The sequence below is a fragment of the Pelobates fuscus genome, chromosome 9 (assembly GCF_036172605.1).
Source record: "Pelobates fuscus isolate aPelFus1 chromosome 9, aPelFus1.pri, whole genome shotgun sequence".
Lineage (NCBI taxonomy): Eukaryota > Metazoa > Chordata > Amphibia > Anura > Pelobatidae > Pelobates > Pelobates fuscus.
This window is the reverse complement of record NC_086325.1, coordinates 98,849,388-98,868,378: the sequence shown is the minus strand read 5'-3', so window position 1 is coordinate 98,868,378 and position 18,991 is coordinate 98,849,388. Positions and strand designations below refer to the sequence as shown.

The window sequence follows — 18,991 nt, the reverse complement described above, 5'->3', positions numbered from 1 at the left end:
CCCCCTCACCCTAAAAATAGTGAGGGGGGAATAAAATAACTAACCTGTAAAAAAAAAAAAATTAAACTTACCATTTGACGTCTTCTTTTTTCTAAATTCTTCTTACTTCAGCCCCCCAAAAGGCCAAATAAAAATCCATAAACCCGTCGCACTTTAAAAAAAACAAAAAAAAAACGAGCGCAAACAAAAATTAATCCATCTTCACCCATGGAGGGCTCCGCGCAGACTGAGCTCTGCAGGGCGGGGGAAGGCTTATAAAGCCTTGCCCCGCCCTGCAATTAGGCTTAGAACCCAATGATTGGTTGGTTTAAGCCAATCAGAGTGCTCTGTGTCATTTTACACAGCGTGGGAAAATTCAAAAGAACTTTCCCACGCTGTGTAAAATGACAGATCACTGTGATTGGATGGTTTTCAAGCCATCCAATCACAGTGCTCTGTGTCATTTTACAAGCGTGGGAAAATTCCAAAGAACTTTCCCACGCTTGTAAAATGACACAGAGCAGTGTGATTGGATGGATTTCAAGCCATCCAATCACAGTGCTCTGTGTCATTTTACACAGCGTGGGAAAGTTCAATTTTCCCACGCTGTGTAAAATGGCACAGAGCACAGTGATTGGATAGCTTGAAATCCATCCAATCACACTGCTCTGTGTCATTTTACAAGCGTGGGAAAGTTCTTTGGAATTTTCCCACGCTTGTAAAATGACACAGAGCACTGTGATTGGATGGCTTGAAATCCATCCAATCACACTGCTCTGTGTCATTTTACAAGCGTGGGAAAGTTCTTTGGAATTTTCCCACGCTTGTAAAATGACACAGAGCACTGTGATTGGATGGCTTGAAAACCATCCAATCACAGTGATCTGTCATTTTACACAGCGTGGGAAAGTTCTTTTGAATTTTCCCACGCTGTGTAAAATGACACAGAGCACTCTGATTGGCTTAAACCAACCAATCATTGGGTTCTAAGCCTAATTGCAGGGCGGGGCAAGGCTTTATAAGCCTTCCCCCGCCCTGCAGAGCTCAGTCTGCGCGGAGCCCTCCATGGGTGAAGATGGATTAATGTTTGTTTGCGCTCGGTTTTTTTGGGGTTTTTTTAAAGTGCGACGGGTTTATGGATTTTTATTTGGCCTTTTGGGGGGCTGAAGTAAGAAGAATTTAGAAAAAAGAAGACGTCAAATGGTAAGTTAAATTTTTTTTTCTTACAGGTTAGTTATTTTATTCCCCCCTCACTATTTTTAGGGTGAGGGGGGTAGGTAGGGGATAGAATGTTTTGGGTGGGGGGTGACTAGGGGCTTGGGACCCCTAGTCACCTTGATGGGGGGGGGGGTCATTTAGGGCCCCCACCCACCGCGCAAGGGTGGGGGCCAGGGGGGGAGGACAGTAGGTCCCCCCCCTTATTGTTTTATTAGGGCCCCCACCCACCGTGCAGGGGTGGGGGCCAGGGGGGGAGGACAGTAGGTCCCCCCCCCTTATTGTTTTATTAGGGCCCCCACCCACCGCTCAGGGGTGGGGGCCGGGGGGGAGGACAGTAGGTCCCCCCCCTTATTGTTTTATTAGGGCCCCCACCCACCGCTCAGGGGTGGGGGCCGGGGGGGAGGACAGTAGGTCCCCCCCCTTATTGTTTTATTAGGGCCCCCACCCACCGCGCAGGGGTGGGGGCCAGGGGGGGAGGACAATAGGTCCCCCCCCTTATTGTTTTATTAGGGCCCCCACCCACCGCGCAGGGGTGGGGGCCAGGGGGGGAGGACAATAGGTCCCCCCCCTTATTGTTTTATTAGGGCCCCCACCCACCGCTCAGGGGTGGGGGCCGGGGGGAGGACAGTAGGTCCCCCCCCTTATTGTTTTATTAGGGCCCCCACCCACCGCGCAGGGGTGGGGGCCGGGGGGGAGGACAGTAGGTCCCCCCCCTTATTGTTTTATTAGGGCCCCCACCCACCGCGCAGGGGTGGGGGCGGGGGGGGGACAGTAGGTCCCCCCCCCCCAATCTTTAACCCCCGCGCAGGGGAGGGGGGGTGTTTATTGGTTTTTTTTTTTGTTTTTTGTTTTTTACAGTGAGCAGCCACAGGCTGCTCACTGCTTACTAGACATGCCCCTACTCGCGGTATAGCGAGTAGGGGCATATTATTTACTAATACTAAGTAATTTTTACTTAGTATTAGTAAAGTTGGCTGAAAGACCAATTCAGGTCTTTCAGCCTTTTAGTAGATAGCTCCCTGATACCGTGGGAATTAGGGAGTTATCTACTAAGCGGCTGCAAGATGCAGCCGCGGCAATGAATAGGATCGGTTTCATTCATTAGAATGAAATTCCGATACGATCAAAGTACCGAATTGCATCCTAACACCAATGGAGAATTCTGTTAGGATGCAATTCGGCAGTTTTGCCGGCGTTCTGTCTAAGTGACAGGACGTTTGGCAATACTGACAGGAAGCATTGTGGGAACAGGGAGGAAAGCTAGGGATCATGGGAAAATTGCTCTGACCAGCGGAAATGAAGCACACTTTGCTCCTCCGCTGGTCAGAGCTGGTCAAGCGGAGGAATCCCATAAGACAAAGAGTCCCTACTTTGTCTTATGGTTTTAAAGAAAACTAAAGGAGACAGGAAGAAAAGAAGAACAGATCCTGAGAGAGGGGTAGAAGAGGAAGAGATTGAGGAAAGGTAAGTTCGGCATGACAGTGCCGCTTTAACAGTGAAACAAGCTGTGTTACTTAAGTGTCCCAGAGTGTCTCTTAGCCCACGCCAGCAGCTGGTATGGCTTTGTCCCCCAGAGTGGCATTTTCAGTGGTGCTTGAAGGTGTTGCCCTCAGGTCGTTGCCGTTTTACCCAGCCAGGGCTTGTGTTCGATGGCCGCAGGAATGAGAGGGGCATGCTTTGCTTTGGCAGGTTCGCCGGTTAGTTCCGGTGTTCCTGCTGTGTCCCGATTTCCCGCCTCTTCGGCTCCGGGCCTTTATGAGAGCCCTTGCCTTTTGTCCATGAAGCCTCCCAATCTCAGTGGTTGGCTTGTGGGCCCGCGGGTTCTCCTCATCCCGGGCGTTCCCACTGGTGTATGGACGGCATGGAGTAGACTCCTGGTAGGCTCCCAGCCCAGAAGAGTATCGGGCAGTCTGGATAGTAGCTTCAGGTACCCTCTTGGCAGGAGATGCTGGTGGGAGAGATTTTACTTCGAGTCTATGCCAGAACGCTTGGCAGATTGCGTCAAACTTTCTTTTTAAAAGCTTCCCTCTACTTTTGAGCTGGTGGGCTCAGGTTACTCTGCTTTGGTTGCAGCTCGGCGGCCATCTTGGTATCGCCATGCAGGCTGTATTCTGTGCCGCTCAGGTTCCGCTGGAGATAAGTTTGTTGCTGCATGGTGGTGCTTCATTCCAGCGGGGACCGGGAAATCCCCCACCGGTCCTGAGGGGGGGCGACGGGGCTCCAGTGTCGCTTTGGGCACGTTTTCTCCGCCGGGAGATGCGGGTGGGAGAGATTTTACTTCGAGTCTATGCCAGAACGCTTGGCAGATTGCGTCAAACTTGCTTTCAAAAGCTTCCCTCCACTTTTGAGCTGGTGGGCTCAGGTTACTCTGCTTTGGTTGCAGCTCGGCGGCCATCTTGGTATCGCCATGCAGGCTGTATTCTGTGCCGCTCAGGTTCCGCTGGAGATAGGTCTGTTGCTGCATGGTGGTGCTTCATTCCAGCGGGGACCAGGATATCCCCCACCGGTCCTGAGGGGGGGCGACGGGGCTCCAGTGTCGCTTTGGACACGTTTTCCCCCATAATACAGACTGCGCCGGTCCGTTCAGCACCTCGGTCAGCTCCCAGTGTCTCGCGAGAGCCGCGGGGTCATAGTGCGGATCTCGCGAGACTTAGTGTGAGCTGACAGAGGGAGCTGCACGGACCGGCGCGGAGGAGAAGGGAGCTGACAGGAGCTGCAGGAGAGGTAAGTAAACTCTGCCAGCCCCCCTCCCCCCCCCCACTGAACTGCCAATGCCACTGGACCACCAGGGAAGGAGAGCCCTCCTCCCTGCCATGTATCAAGCAGGGAGGGGGGACGAAAAAATAAATAAATAATAAAATATTTATAATAATAAAAAAATTATAATAATTTAACAAAATAAAATTAAAATAATAATAAAAAAAATAATAATAAAAATACCCACCCCCCACCAAGGCTCTGCAACACACACACACACACACTGCACTCATACACACACACTGCACTCATACACACACACACACTGCATTCATACACACACACTGCACACATACACACACACACACACCGCACACATACACACTGCACTCATAAACACACACTGCACTCATACATACACACTGCACTCATACACACACACTGCACTCATACACACACTGAACTCATACACACACACTGCACTCATACACACACTGAACTCATACACACACACTGCACTCATACACACACACTGCACTCCTACACACACTGCACTCCTACACACACACTGCACTCATACACACATACAGGATTTTCACAGCATGGAATCCACATGATCTGTCAAAGCTGCTGATTCTCTCTGTGGACACACAACGTTCCATTGCAAGAACAGAACACAGAAAGGACTACAACTGTTTGCCATAGATCAGCCAGAGTAATATAAACCTCATTTTGGCAGATATTTGACCCGTTTACACATCCAGGATTAAAAGATGCGTGCCAGCATAACACAGTATGCAGCTGGCGCTGTACTCAGTGAACTGTAACAGACACAGCCCCACCTGTAGCACCGAGCATGCGCTGCCAGCTGCCCCCTAACGGAAGGAGATGCCGTGTGTGCCTGCTGGGGACTCGGTTTCCTTAGCAATGGCCAACAGCCTGAGGCCCAGACTGAACAAAAACAATAGCAATGCTGGAGTAACATCATCCGGGGTTTCATAGAAAACCTCACTGGGCTGCCGTAACCCGACCTTGGAGCCAGTAAGCTGGACAGCAGGACGGTGTGCAGTCATACCGGGCCCTTCTCCGCTAGGTACGTGGTGTATTATGTCTGTCTGTCTAGCTCTCTGTCTTTCCATCTTCTGCCTCATACCCCTGTGGTCCATCACGGAAACATACAACCTCTGGATGACTCCTGACATGTCAGTAGTTGTTGATGCAGACTTTGTCAGTTTCTGTGAGAGAGTTGTTAGTGTATATGTATGGGCATGTTTGTGCTAGATTTATAAACCACGTTTTCATTTTAATTAACAAAAAACAAAAATAAGATAGAATTGCATTGTATGTGTAAACACACAGAACTGTCGTTCCAAAAAAACAAACAAACGTAGATAACGTTCTTTTAGTGGTGGAATTACCAGTAATAAAAACGGAATGTACCTCTTGATTGTCACTTAATACAATGTGTACCACTGTTGTGCTTTATAAAGCATTTACAGTGGTTTTTCCAATTGCAGCAAACTGAAATGTGAAAATATAGCAGATTTGAAGGGAAATAAAACAAAAATTTGCTATTGGCGCTTGATTATTTTAGCCACAATTTTTCCATTTAGATTTCAGTTTATTATTATTCTTTTAATTATAAAGTTCCATCACATTCCACAGTGCTATCCATGGTGCAAGTAATAAGACACAGTAAAACATGACTAAGACTATACAAAATTGGACGAATTAATACAGGGAGATAAGGGCTCTATTCCTGTGGGAAGAATCTAGTTTATCACGTTTTCAGTTTATTAAATATACCCGCTAATGTAAAATGATTGCCCACAGAGAGCAACATAGAATAGATTAAAGCTGCTCTATCATGGCCAACTGTAGTAGTTCTAAGTGTGATATGCTTACTTTACTTACCCTCATTTTCACCTCAATTTTTTCCCACAAAATTTCCTGGCACCGGATCGTTTTATAATAAGACACCTTCTATGTATTTGGCAGTGACAAACTGCTTTTGCCCTCGTTTTCTACATACAGAGAAAAGAGGGGATCACACTTACAGAGACTTATTCACACACACATAGATATACATTCCCAGACATACACACACTCATGGATACATACTGCCAAAAACGCACACACATAGACATTAAAATATATTTTTATCTATGTTTTTAGCTACCCTCCTGACTTCCTACCCATTTGCTGTAGGAGGGTGACTTCCTTGGGATCTAGTGGGAAGTGGGCTGGTAATAGTGCTCTTCTTGCTCTCCTGTGTTCTGGAGGAAGTGGTCTGATATCACATCCTTCCAAATATGTTGCAAAAGAGCAGTTCAATTAGGTAAGGGGCCAGTTCCAAGGGAGCTCTGCAGTGTTGTCTGATTGGAGAGATAAAAATAGTGTTAATGTGTAATTGGAGTACTACCTGCCCTTACCCCAAAGTGACAGCTATGCTGTCATGCAGTGGTGGGCTGGTTACAAAATTTTACTATAAATATTTTATTAACATGCCCCTGTAGTCTCACTGCTCGGTTCTCTGCCATTTAGGCGTTTATGCAGCCCTAGCCACACGTCCTAAAGGGATACTGTAGTGCCAGGAATACAAAGTTGTATTCCTGGCACTACCAACAAACTTATAAATCACCATCAAAGTCTATGGGAATGTTTGTAAATAAGTTTTCTTTCTAGCAAATTTAAATCATTTGAAAAGCTTAGCCAAAGATTTTAAGGTAAGGCCTATATTGCTAAAAAAAAAAAAAAATTAAATAAAATAGTTGTGTACCTGTAAAATAATACAGTTTCATGTTTTATTTTTTTTATACTGCAGCCAAACACCATGGAGGACTATGAGAAAATACTGAAAATTGGCAGAGGGGCAACTGCGGAAGTCTTTTTAATGAGAAATTTGAAAAACAAAAAGACATTTGCTGTCAAAAAGATAAAGATAGACACATCCAAACAGATGAGAACCAAAGAGGGTATTATTCAAGAAGCCACTATATTACGTAAAATTGTGCATCCTCATGTGATAACATGCCATGAGTACTTCTGTGACCTCGACGATGAGCATGTTTTCATTGTCCAGGACTATTGTGATGGAGGTACACTTGATGACCACATCAAAGAGAGACAAGGTGACTTTTTCCCGGAAAGCACTATTATGGAGTGGTTTGTTCAGCTGACTATGGCTGTTCAGTACATTCATTCCATAAAAATCCTTCATAGAGATATTAAAACATCGAATGTCTTTCTCACCAAGAAAGGCATAGTTCGGCTTGGAGACTTTGGAATCTCCAAAATCATGAGCAGCACCATCGATATGGCAAGCACGTGTGTTGGAACACCATATTATCTCAGCCCAGAGCTCTGCCAGGACATTCCTTACAGTTCCAAATCAGACATATGGGCTCTTGGGTGCCTCCTTTATGAGATCTCAGCCATGAAGCCTGCTTTTGAAGCAAATAACTTAATAAGCCTTTTCTACAAAATTGTAAAAGGGGACTATTCTCCTCTTCCAGAATATTACTCAGCAGACCTGCATGACTTAGTTAGAACAATTTTGCAAAAGATGCCAGAATCCAGACCAAATGCAAGCTCCATCCTGAACTTTGGTTTTGTCCATAGACATTTGGAAATCTTTATTCAGAAGCATGAACTTCAGTTGTTTAAACATATTATGGAAAAGAAAGACAATAAAGAAAATGCTTGCTTGTCAGATAATCGGAGCAGAACATCTATGGCTTATCAGGTGCCCAAGGAAGATTTCAGGTGTAAGTCGGCTCCACCAAGTTCCTATAAGCCTGATGTTCACTCTTGTGAACTGTGGGAACAGGGTGAGCTGTCTAGTACTGGAGACAGATCAGAGTATTCTGAAGACTTTGACAATGACAGTCTGTCTTCAGTAGAGGAGAACCTAGAGGAGATAGAGTGTCACCCATGTCAGAATGAGGATATTCCAGAAGAAATAGGTGAGTGCCCAAGATTAAATGCAAATCTTTTGAAAGCATTACTTGGCAAGTTTTATATTTAGCGTACTATATGCTCATCGAAAACTTTAGCCCTAAACAAAAAGTGTATACAACAGTACTCCAACCGAACTGAAGGCTAAACCTTAAGAAAAATAGAATCAAATACTGGGAACTCACTAAAAATAGTTTTTTTTTCCTTTTTATTTTTTATATTTTTGTGTGTGTGTGTTTGTGTATGCATGTACAGGGGTGTGAACATTTAAAAAAAAAAATCTACTTGTCCAAGGGACTAAAGCGGTAGCCCAATCTACTTGTTCATCACAGCAATCTACTTATCCTGACATGCACAAGAATTTCAGATTGTGAGCCCTAAATATAGAGAAGCTTATTCATTATCTCCAAATTATTGCGAATCAAATCCTGATAAAAAAAATTGAGACAAAAAAGCTGATCTGGTAAAATTCTTCAACACAGCAAGTGTAGTAAAACTTTTTGTCTCCGTTTTTCCATTCAGATTTAATTTGTGAAAATTCAGAGTTTAGTGGATAACCTTGAGTGTTTCACATCTGTCCCCCCATAGTGAGTGTGTGTGCAAGTCTGAGTGTAATACATGTGTAGACTGCGTGTAAAATGTACAGTGTGTGCTGCGTATTTGGTGTGTACTTGCTATGTGTAGTGTTGGTCAGCTGTGTAGTGTGTGATGAGCCCCAGTTTGTCTGTCCCTCCTTACCCCCCAGTAATGTATCTACCGTGTCTCTTCATTAACACTTCCCCATTTGTGTCCCTGCCCCTAACCCATCCCTGTTATTGCCCCTGCACCACCCCGTTTGGTCTCTCTACACCGCCCCCATTAGTCTCCCAGCCCCATTAGTGTCTCAGTCCTAACTTCCCATTTAGTGTGTCTTCCCTCAACCTCCATAATGATTCTGCTATTGTGCAACTCCCGATCTCTAGTCAATCAGAGAGCAGACATGCAATATGTCCCGCCCCTCCACAAAGCAAGGTTAAATAGGTCCCTGAAATATATTTGGGAGTACATGGTAACTACTCGGTTTTGCACCCATCCCTGTCACAGGTGCCTTATTCCAAAGCCCTATTTAACCTTGCACTGCAGAGAGTCCTAGGATGAAGGATTTCCCAAGTAAGTGCATTAATCAGAGCAAGCTCTTCAGAGTCTTATCAATGAGAAGCCTCTATTTCACTGTGTGTAGACTGAAAATCTGTTTCGAAATAAAGAGGGCCGTTGCAGTCTCACTGCTCACTTCTCTGTCCTTTAAGAGTTAAAGATCTTTTGTTTCTGTTTATGCAACCCTAGCCACACCTCCCCTGCTGTAACTCTTACAACCTACATGAAAAAAAGGTTTCATTTTCAATTAGATATTAACTTACTTTAGAATTGTTTATCTCCTGCTCTGTAAATTGAACTTTACTCTTACACAGACGGCTTCTGCAGGGTCTAGAAAGCTATTAGAGGACCACTATAGTGCCAGGAAAACAAACTCGTTTTCCTGGCACTATAGTGCCCTGAGGGTGCACTCCCGTGGCGCTGAAGGGGGAGGAAGGGGTTAATCCCTTACCTTTTTTCTAGCGCCAGGCTCCCTTGGCGTTGGGACTCTCCTCCCTCTTTTGATATCATCGGCTGAATGCGCATGTGCCAGTCCATAGAAAAGCATTCTCAATGCTTTCCTATGGACGCGGGCGTCTTCTCACTGTGAAAATCACAGTGAGAAGCGCGGAAGCGCCTCTAGCGGCTGTCATTGAGCCACTAGAGACTGGATTAACCCATTTGTAAACCTAGCAGTTTCTCTGAAACTGCTATGTTTACAGCAGAAAGGTTTAATCCTAGATGGATCAGGCACCCAGACCACTTCATTAAGCTGAAGTGGTCTAGGTGCCTATAGTGGTCCTTTAACAGAGCAGGAGATGTGCAGATATGCTGGGAGGTGTGACTAAGACTGTATAAACTAAGTGATTTACTCCTAAATGGCATAGAAGTGAGCAATGAGACTTTAGGGCAAGCATGTCAAACTCACGGCCCGCGGGCCTCATGCGGCCCACAATGAATAGCTTTGCGGCACGGCGAGCCATGAGTTTGACAAGCTTACTAAAGCAGAGTAGGCACCTGCTCTCCCCACATTGCAGGTGCCTACCCTGCCAAAATTACCCAGCCAGGGAGGAGAGGTCGCTGGAGGTCTTCCTGCTCCCCCGCGCGCGCAGTCTGTAGTGATGCCGGGTGCCGGAATATGACATAATTCCAGCACCCGGCATCACTAAAACGCGTGCGTGAGGGAGCAGGAAGACTGAGCTCCCGAGAGAATCTCAGGGAGAGGCCCCAAACCAGCTCCCAAAGGTAAGGAGCAATAAATAAAATGATGTGAGTTTGTTTTATACTGTACTTTTCAAAACAATGAAAATGTAAAGTAGTTTTTTTTTTTTTTCGGTACACATAAACTTAAACCTTACTGATGTGTCCCGTGCTAGCCTTTGAGTTTGACATGCTTGCTTTAGGGGCATGTTTTATACACCATAACAACTTAATTAAGCAAAAGTTGCTTTGGTGCCTATAGAAACCCTTTAAGACGAGGGATTTAGGGTTAGAGGCTGTTTATTATCAGGGTAACAGGTTTAAGAGTGGCTTAGGATGTGCAGTAGCCTGCTAGTTAAGCTGGGTGTGTCATAGTAGATTCAAACACTGATAAGCCTGCTCTAACTGCCCTTCGATGGAAATATTCTGAATAAATACCATTGTACTTTTTGAGAAAACAGGAACCAGAGCAACAGCCATCTTGAATATATCAGGTAAGTATTGGAGATAACGGGCCAAAATAAATTGTATCTGAACCTGGGCGATGATGTATCAAGCAGTGTAGACCGGGATAAACCCCACTGACCCGGGGGGAAGAGAGTGACAGAGCCCATAGAATAATAAGAGCACCTCAAGGCGGGGAAACAGCCACCTCCCCTGCCTTAAGGTGACCAGCATTCCGCAGGCAATACTGTCCCAAGAAACACATGGTCACAATATAAAATAGCTAAAAAGGATGTATGGTGTCTTTCAGACGATTATAGATCAGGTAATTGCAGAAAATTTCAGGATAACTTGATAATCAGGCTTACATTCTCATAGAATTCTCCTTTTTAAAGTGGCTCTGTCACTTTTGGTTCTTTGCATAATTTTTAATACCCTTTCCCCTAGAGGTGGCATTCTAACCTCTACAATTCTACCAAAATTCTATGTACACTTTTATGACACATTTTAAATTGATATCTTCAGGTTTTAATGATAATGATGGTGGCGGTGATGGTGACAACGAATACCCTGATGATTTTGAGGAGTTTGAGGGAAACACTCTGGAGCTGGTAGTCACCCATGCTCGATCAGCAATGGATTTATATCCTGATAATGACACCTTCGAAGAAGACAGTAAAGAACAGGACTTACATTGTATGTCACAAACACTCAAAACAATGCGCCAGCAATGCATAGGTAAGAGAGTTATGTGTTTAACACCATGAAATGGCTGAATTTGTAGCCAAAAGTTTCCTGGACCTTGGAATACCGGGGCTAGATAATTCCTTAAATAGATTTGATACATTTTCCATAACAACTTAACTTGCATCAATGACAATTATTTTACAATTTTTATCTGGACTTTACCTACTGGTGATCGAAATTAAGAGATAACTGGGTGAGCTGGAAATGTAAATATATCCCATGCAAAAGAGCTGAAGGGTTGACAGATCCTACACTGAAAGGTAGGAAGTAAAAGCTACCTGGTTGACAAGGCAGGAATGTGGAAGCAGCTGCCTGGTTGACAAGGCAGGAACGTGGAAGTAAGCACAGCTAAAGATGCCTTTATCCAAATAAAAATTGTAAAAAAAACTCTTGTTCAAATGAAATTCCTGCAGTGAAATGGTCTTTGCACTATAACCACTCACACTGAAATGGTTATGGTGCTATATTTTGGTTTTTAAACAATCCACTCAGGTGCCCAGACACTTGGGATTAACATGATACATGCTGATAAGTAAACAAGCAAAACACCTTTTAGGTGCTTTTTCTTCCTTTCAGATATAATATTGAAACAGACAGGCTGGCAAATACATAGATGCCAGTATAGACATTCATTATCTTTTATTTCATAGAGCGAATTAGGGAACAGCATTGCCTAGCTTCAAATTTCTTTTATCTGTATGGATTATTGACTCTGCCACCTATGGGTGGCTGTTAAAAATACCTGCAAGGGAGATTGCTTACAGATTGGACACTATCTGAATTGGCATAGGCAAGAGGTGTCAGTTGATAATATAGCACTTTATCACTTTTTTTTAATATATTTTTTAATCTTTTGCTTGAATTGATATGTTTTCAGATCATGCCAGTCTTTCATGCTACCACTGCTCTTATTTTAATTTTTTTAATACTTATTTTATTGGGCAATGCAAATGGATGACAACGCATATAAAGAAATATAAAACATATGGCATAAGTCATGGCAAGAAACACAAAATATCTTTGTAGGTATTTGCCAACTTAAAAAAAAAAAAAATTAAATATAAAATGAAAACCTAGTAAGAAAATGTCTCCTGGTAAAAGAACACAAATGTAGCCGCTGACACAGTGACTTGAATATAGTTATCTCAATGATGGCTTCATAGATAAACATGTTTAACCTGGAATGCCTACTACGAGGTGCAACATTGCATAAACAATTTGGTTAACATACTGTTAAGTGAATGCCACTGAGTGAAAAAACGATTGATAGAAACAATTGAATTGATAAAATTATTTAATAACATTCAAGTCTTTCTTTGTAAACACTGTGTTAATTATCCATAAGTAATAGGACCTTAGTGTTTTAAATCAGTTGTATTTTTAGGACTATGTACTTGAATGTTTCTTTTTACTTTTGCTGCCTTACTTGGGGCTAGCCACTCCGAACTATTTCTTCTTAGCCTGAATCCCCTCTGATTGGTGGTTGGCCAGTTGGATCGAGTCCATTTGTGGTTAGACAAAACTTTGCTGGTGAAAATATGCATTGCTATGCATTTTTTATTCTGCAATACTTATGGTTTAAATTGCCTTCAGAGACTCTCCTCAAATGTATGCTCTCCTATGGTAGAGCACCTGGAGTGGAAAACAGGAACAGGAAAGCAGAGTTTTGAGGAGAGTCACTGGAAGCAGTTTAAGCAGTAAGTTTGTGGATTTTAAAACTGTGTTTTTTCTTTTTTTTCTTTAATGTATTTGTTTTTGTTTGTGTGTGTGTGTTTGTGGTTGGTGTCCTTAATCTTTATATTTGAATATCAATATTACACTCTTGCGTAAGTGGACTTCTTTCAAGGCACATTTACTTTCCTTTTTCACTGAATAAAACACACATTCATTTTGTGATTTATTACAAAATAATTTTGAATCCTACAGGCTTAACATTATACCATGTTTTCACTTTGAATCTAATGTCGAGACAGTTACAGGTGAACAGAAAACAGGATAAGTTATATGGTTTTTATTATGTTTCACTTCTACTTAAAGGGGATGTTGGACAAACCCTGTATGAAGAGATCTCCAGCCATTTCCTGAAAGGTTTGACACCTAAAGATCTGCAGCCACAGTTTGAACACCAGATGGGACCAGATAGACTGGAGACCTGCTACCTTCTCTTCAACATGGATCAAGAAACCCCTTCATAACCCATCTAAAGAGACTTATTTTATTTTTTTGTTTTTTTTTACTATTTTAATGAGGGTAATCAAATATTAAAATAAACCTGCCACCACTTGCCTGACCCTCTTCTCCCCTGTTGCAATCTCCTTACAGAGGTGGGTGTAACATTTCTGTATCACCCACCATCAGCTCGCCCTCACTTCTCCTGTGGTCTTCACTGATCAGTCACTCCATTCCTATACTGTCTAGCCAGCACAAGCAGCTCCAGCTAAGTTACCATAGCAACCATGGAGCATGCATGGTGGATGCTGTGGATGTAGAGCAGGAGAACCACCTGTGGGAGGTACCTTCTGCTCTCCCTGTCAATCAATTCTTCGGTATAGACTCTGCTGAAGAACTGACTGACAGGTGGCAGAAAAACATTTTTTAAATAGGTTATTCATGTTTACTAAAAGTCAGTCTTTTTAAAAGTGAACAGAAAAGAAAGAAACCATGCCAAAGCATTTTACTTTTTCATGCTTTTTGTAGTTTACATGTTGTTTTGTTTTTTGAGAGCATTAAATTCTAGTTATACATTGTGCCAGCAAATGTGTAGATTGTGAGAAAAATCTATTCCAAAATAGTTTTTATCCCACCTGTCAATCGATTCCTCAGCATAGCCTATTCAAATAATTGATTGATAAAGGAGATCAGAAGAGTCCTTCTGCCCTCCATGTATAGTAACATACATGGCTAGCATCATAGCGCTAGCTGGGGTATAGAGGAATGCAGTGATTAATGTCACTCTGTTCCGGTGGGGTATAGCGGAATGCAGTGACTGATGTCACTCTGTTATAGTGGGGTATAGAGGAATGAAGTGACTGATGTCACTCTGTTCCAGTGTTAATTTTTGCAGCAAATTTCAATTTGGTTTTAGTCATAGCCTTTTGATTAAAAAGCCATTTTAGTTTAAGTTATGTTTTAGTCATCTGAATTGTTTTAGTTTTAGTCGACAAAATTAACACTGCTCTGTTCAGAAACAGGAAATGAAGCCAGCATGTCTGCATCACATAGGTTTGCCTGACTTTTGGAAAGGGTACCCAAGCATGGCAGATTAAAAAAAAAGGCTGTGGGCGGACCGGAGGTATACAGAAGTATAACTCGCACCTCTGAATACATGGCTGTGGAGGGCTAGCTGAGTCCTGACAGATTCCCTTTAATGATGTGGTAGGTTTTTATATATGTTTGTCCTAAAGCTAGTCCTAATTGCATGGATATCTCTCCACTAGGCTCAATTAACGCAGAGCCGAAGAGTCTTTATTATCTAATGCGTACTGTAATACTAATGCGTAGTTAATATTTTACATGAGATACTGTAAGACATCTGTGGATATAGAATATTACAGGCATTAATTGTATCTTGATTACAGTGCCCCTCCTTTTTAATAATGTTGAGCAACGATGTAATAAACTAATTTCAGTGTTCATAGCTGAAAACAACTTTGGATTTATCTTCATATTTTGGGTTATGGCACTGTTTGTTCAATGTTCATTGTATTTAAATAAAACTATTCATGTATATTTTATTTCTATGCCCCAAATGAAAATGGTCTTACATAAAATTTAAAGGGATTAAAGTTTAATACATTTCACACTGTGGCCTCATGCTGAATTTTGGGCATTCTCAAATAATTTTGGTTTTTGATCAAAAAGAAAAAATATATATTTTTATTGCTTAATGCTCCATCATAAGTTCCCTCCTTAGCTCAAGAAAGAAGGGGGGAAATATATGTATATGTGATATAGTTGTTTCAGACATAAAGCTTTTGCCTAGGCAAATAGTTATTTTAGCTTTAAAACACCATTGCCTAACTGGTACAGTCAAAATCATTTGACAAGCAGGGGACACTTTCCTCGGAGCTGCATTGGAGCCTATTTCTGATAGGAGCACATTTCCAGTGATGCCTTGAAGTATGTTGAGGAGCAGGGCCCACTTTCCTTGAAGGATTCTAGATGGCTAGAGGTTGCATTGGAGCCTATTCATAAGCAAGGGACACTTTCTAGGGGTATGTGGAAGCATATTGGTGAGTGGGACCACTTTCCTTGATCCTATGTAGCTTTTGGCCACCAAAGGCCAATTTCATGCAGTGCCTAGACACCTATTGGCAAACAGGGGCTGTTTTGCCCACTTTATTGGGGTACCTTGGTGTGTATTGGCAAGCAGGGGCCATTTTCTTGTAGTGCCTAAGCAGCTATTGGCAAGCAAGGGCCACTTTCCTGAAGTTCCTGGATGATTATTTGCAGGAGACACTATCTTTCAGGGGTTCCTAGACGGTTATCATCAATCAAGAGGCCACTCACTGAGGATGCCTGGATGTTGTTTTTCTTTCAGCAGGGGTCTCTATCTAAAGTTGCCTTTGTGGCTATTGGTGACAAGAGCCCACTTTCCCAGCCCTTGTTGCATGAGCAGGTAAAAGGAGAGAAAAGGCTGCGCCAAAAATGACCTAAAAATACAGTAAAATAAGTCCCAATAAAAGTGAACAAGTAAAACGAAGGATAAATGTCAATGTTTGTTGAACTGGATACACTGGTAGAGTGTTCTCTCTTCTTGTGATGCTTTGAATCCTCCCGTGATATGTAAAATATAAAAGGGAAAAGGACCAATTGTGCAGGTTGTGGGGTACGTAGTAGGTAAAAAATAAAATGTAAAGAACTCACATTTGCATGAGCTATAACCAGCTCAAGTGGAATAGGCGTTCTGCAGTATAATCCCTGCTAGTAGGATATCACGGAAATCTGGTCCACTTTGGGTCTGGTGCTGTCCAATTCTCAGGAGAAGGGAGAGAAATATATAGACAACAGATAGTGCTCTCCGAAGATAAAATGTGGTATAGATGCAAAACAATAGTAAATATACTCACAGTGTAAAGTGCAGATGACACTGCACTTGAGATATGGCGTGGGTGGTATAATCCCCACCTTAGGATGTATAAAATAGCCAGGAAAGGAGAATATAAAATAGTAGTAAAAAAGTAGTAATAAAAATATGAATGGCACAAATGTAAAGCCAAACGTAATTTATTGTTAAAAGTATATAATAAAATCCATTAACGCGTTTCACCACTAAGGTTTTTTCAAAATGGAATAACATTAAAACCTGGCAAGAATAAAATATATATAGGTGCACTGTTACTTTAAAAACGGCGCCAAACATAACATCAATTAACATAAGCCAATCACAATTAGGCATAAAACATATGGGAGATAAAACTTGTAATACTGGTAGGAATAAGTATATTTTTAAGTGGAGTGAGGTCTGGTATGTACCAGACATAATAGGCAAAAGGAAAATTAAAAACGAAGCTTTATGGCTTTAGAAATCTTATATTACTATTTTGTACTAGCGTGTCACGTGACCCGCGTGGGGTTATGGGGGATGTAGTTTGCGGGCCACGTGACCGCACTCTTCAACCTCCAATAAGCATCCTGGGAGGGCGGTGCTTGTGCGCGTCACGTGGTCCGCGTCACATATGCACAGTGTGACAACGGACTCCTGTGATCGGCGCTGGGGAGCTTGGGGGATGTAGTTAAAAACCCGAAATGGGTTTTAAATAGAACGCACCAACATATAAGATATTGGAGAAAGAGTAGTATGCATATTAGAATGCTTGATAACAGTAGGTAGCCATATGTCTAATAAAATAGCATATAGAAATTAACTTGTTTTTGGCAGGCACACACAATTATATATAGTGGTAATTATATTGAATATGTACCAACATTAATACTTTTCATCACATTGAGTGCAGAATAGACTAGCAGCATAATGTTCTATTTTTAAATTTTAAGGAATAAAAATAGATAAAAGAATGTCTTAAAGAGCCACACTTGTTCTATAAAACCATATGTAAAAACAAATATATATACAGACACATATCAAGATAAAAATATAGCAATAATAAGAATATCTGACTGGTGAGTGGTCATATTGGGGGTATCCTAGACCATAATGCCGTAGGTGACAACTATGGATAGGATAACTCCCAAATGACCACTTATTGATTAAAAGTATTAAAAAATTTGTTATTATAAAAAATTAAATAGATCAAAGTCTGCATTTAAACCTTTGGGGGCTAAGGTCTGTAGGTTGAATACCCATTCCATCTCGTTTCTGCCTAAGATATTTTTAAGATTTCCCCCTCTCCAGGGGACTTTACATTTTTTTATGCCTATGCAACTAAGAAATTTTGGGTCCCGATTGTGTTTTTCAAAATGTTTTGATACGGAATGATTAGCATATCCATTTTTTATATTGCGGCTTGTTGCATGAGCGCTTGTTTCTTAGGCAAATGGCTTTGAACTCTAAGAAACATTCAAAACGATTTGCCTGAATCCTAGTTAGGCTAAAATAACTAGGCCTAGGCAAAAAACATTTTGCCTGAAATTACTATTTTCCTACCACATATACACACAGATCAGCCATCAACAGTACTGAATGATCTGAACTGCAAAGCAACCTTTATTAGAAGGAGAGGGCAGCCAGGTTGTGAATTAAAAGCTGCTCACTCAGTGCTGTTGGGGGCTGAGATGTGTGCATACATTTGATAAGTAGGTCTTACTGCCACAAGGGGATGTGGATAAGGAGGCAGGCTTATGGTGCATCATTCTGCAAAATTTTTATTTTTTGCATTAACTCTATAAAATGTGAGTATGCAAAAAGAGAAAAAAAATACAGCATATTAATGAGGTCAAAACTTATGAAATGCAGTAAATTGGTTCTGGTGCCCAGAGTGTCCCTTTTAAAGATTTGACCTTACACTTTAAATAATGTGCTGATTTTAGAAAAGAAAAATAAAACTGCTCACTTTCATTGCCATCTCAAGGCTTCTTCGAGTCCTAGGCAAATATCTTAAGAGTCCTTTTTTGTTTCTTCTTCTTTACAAATTAAGTTTAAATGGTAGTGATTGTGTTTTACTGCATAAAACCTAGTAGCTATAAGATATACTTCACTGTGAGAATCTGCCAATTTTCCTTAAAAAACCCAAGCATTTTGCCATTAGTTCCTGAAAATCTACCCATTCATTTTTAAGAGCATATCTATATATGTAAAAGAGGAAACTAAATTCCCCTAATAATAATTCTGTTTTCAATAAGACCAGGATAATCTACCTTTCCTTCTGATAACCTGCTCATCCATTGAGACTAGTAGTACAGCCATTCTGCTTATGATTTTCTTGTTGACCCACACCATTGAGAACTTACCTTTTCAGCAGAAATCATCTGGCAACCAGACACCCGGAGTATATAACCTTTTACAATATTATCCTGATAAATTTACCATTTACTGTGAAACCTTGACACTATGTCTGTGAAATCACTGTGGAAAAGGTTCTCAAAATGTTTAGATTTTGGAGTAGCTGAGAGTTATATAAGTTTTAAAGTTTGAAAATAATTGAATCAAAGTGATAGCTAGTAATCTTTGCTGCAT

General features: G+C 41.8%; 1 protein-coding gene across 2 annotated transcripts; it reads left to right on the top strand.

The window, feature by feature from the left end:
- The first annotated feature begins 4,734 nt into the window (after positions 1-4,734).
- Positions 4,735-14,711, top strand: LOC134572901 (serine/threonine-protein kinase Nek4-like). Of its 2 annotated transcripts, none has more exons than XM_063432197.1 (4): positions 4,735-4,978; positions 6,714-7,859; positions 11,134-11,346; positions 13,393-14,711. In XM_063432197.1, exons 2-4 carry the CDS (start codon positions 6,728-6,730, stop codon positions 13,548-13,550), a joined length of 1,503 nt encoding a protein of 500 aa, XP_063288267.1. In that variant the 5' UTR covers positions 4,735-4,978; positions 6,714-6,727; the 3' UTR covers positions 13,551-14,711. The 2 variants fall into 2 exon arrangements, with proteins under 2 accessions (XP_063288267.1, XP_063288268.1); XM_063432198.1 differs by having other exon boundaries at positions 4,735-4,987; positions 6,719-7,859.
- Positions 14,712-18,991: the final 4,280 nt, after the last annotated feature.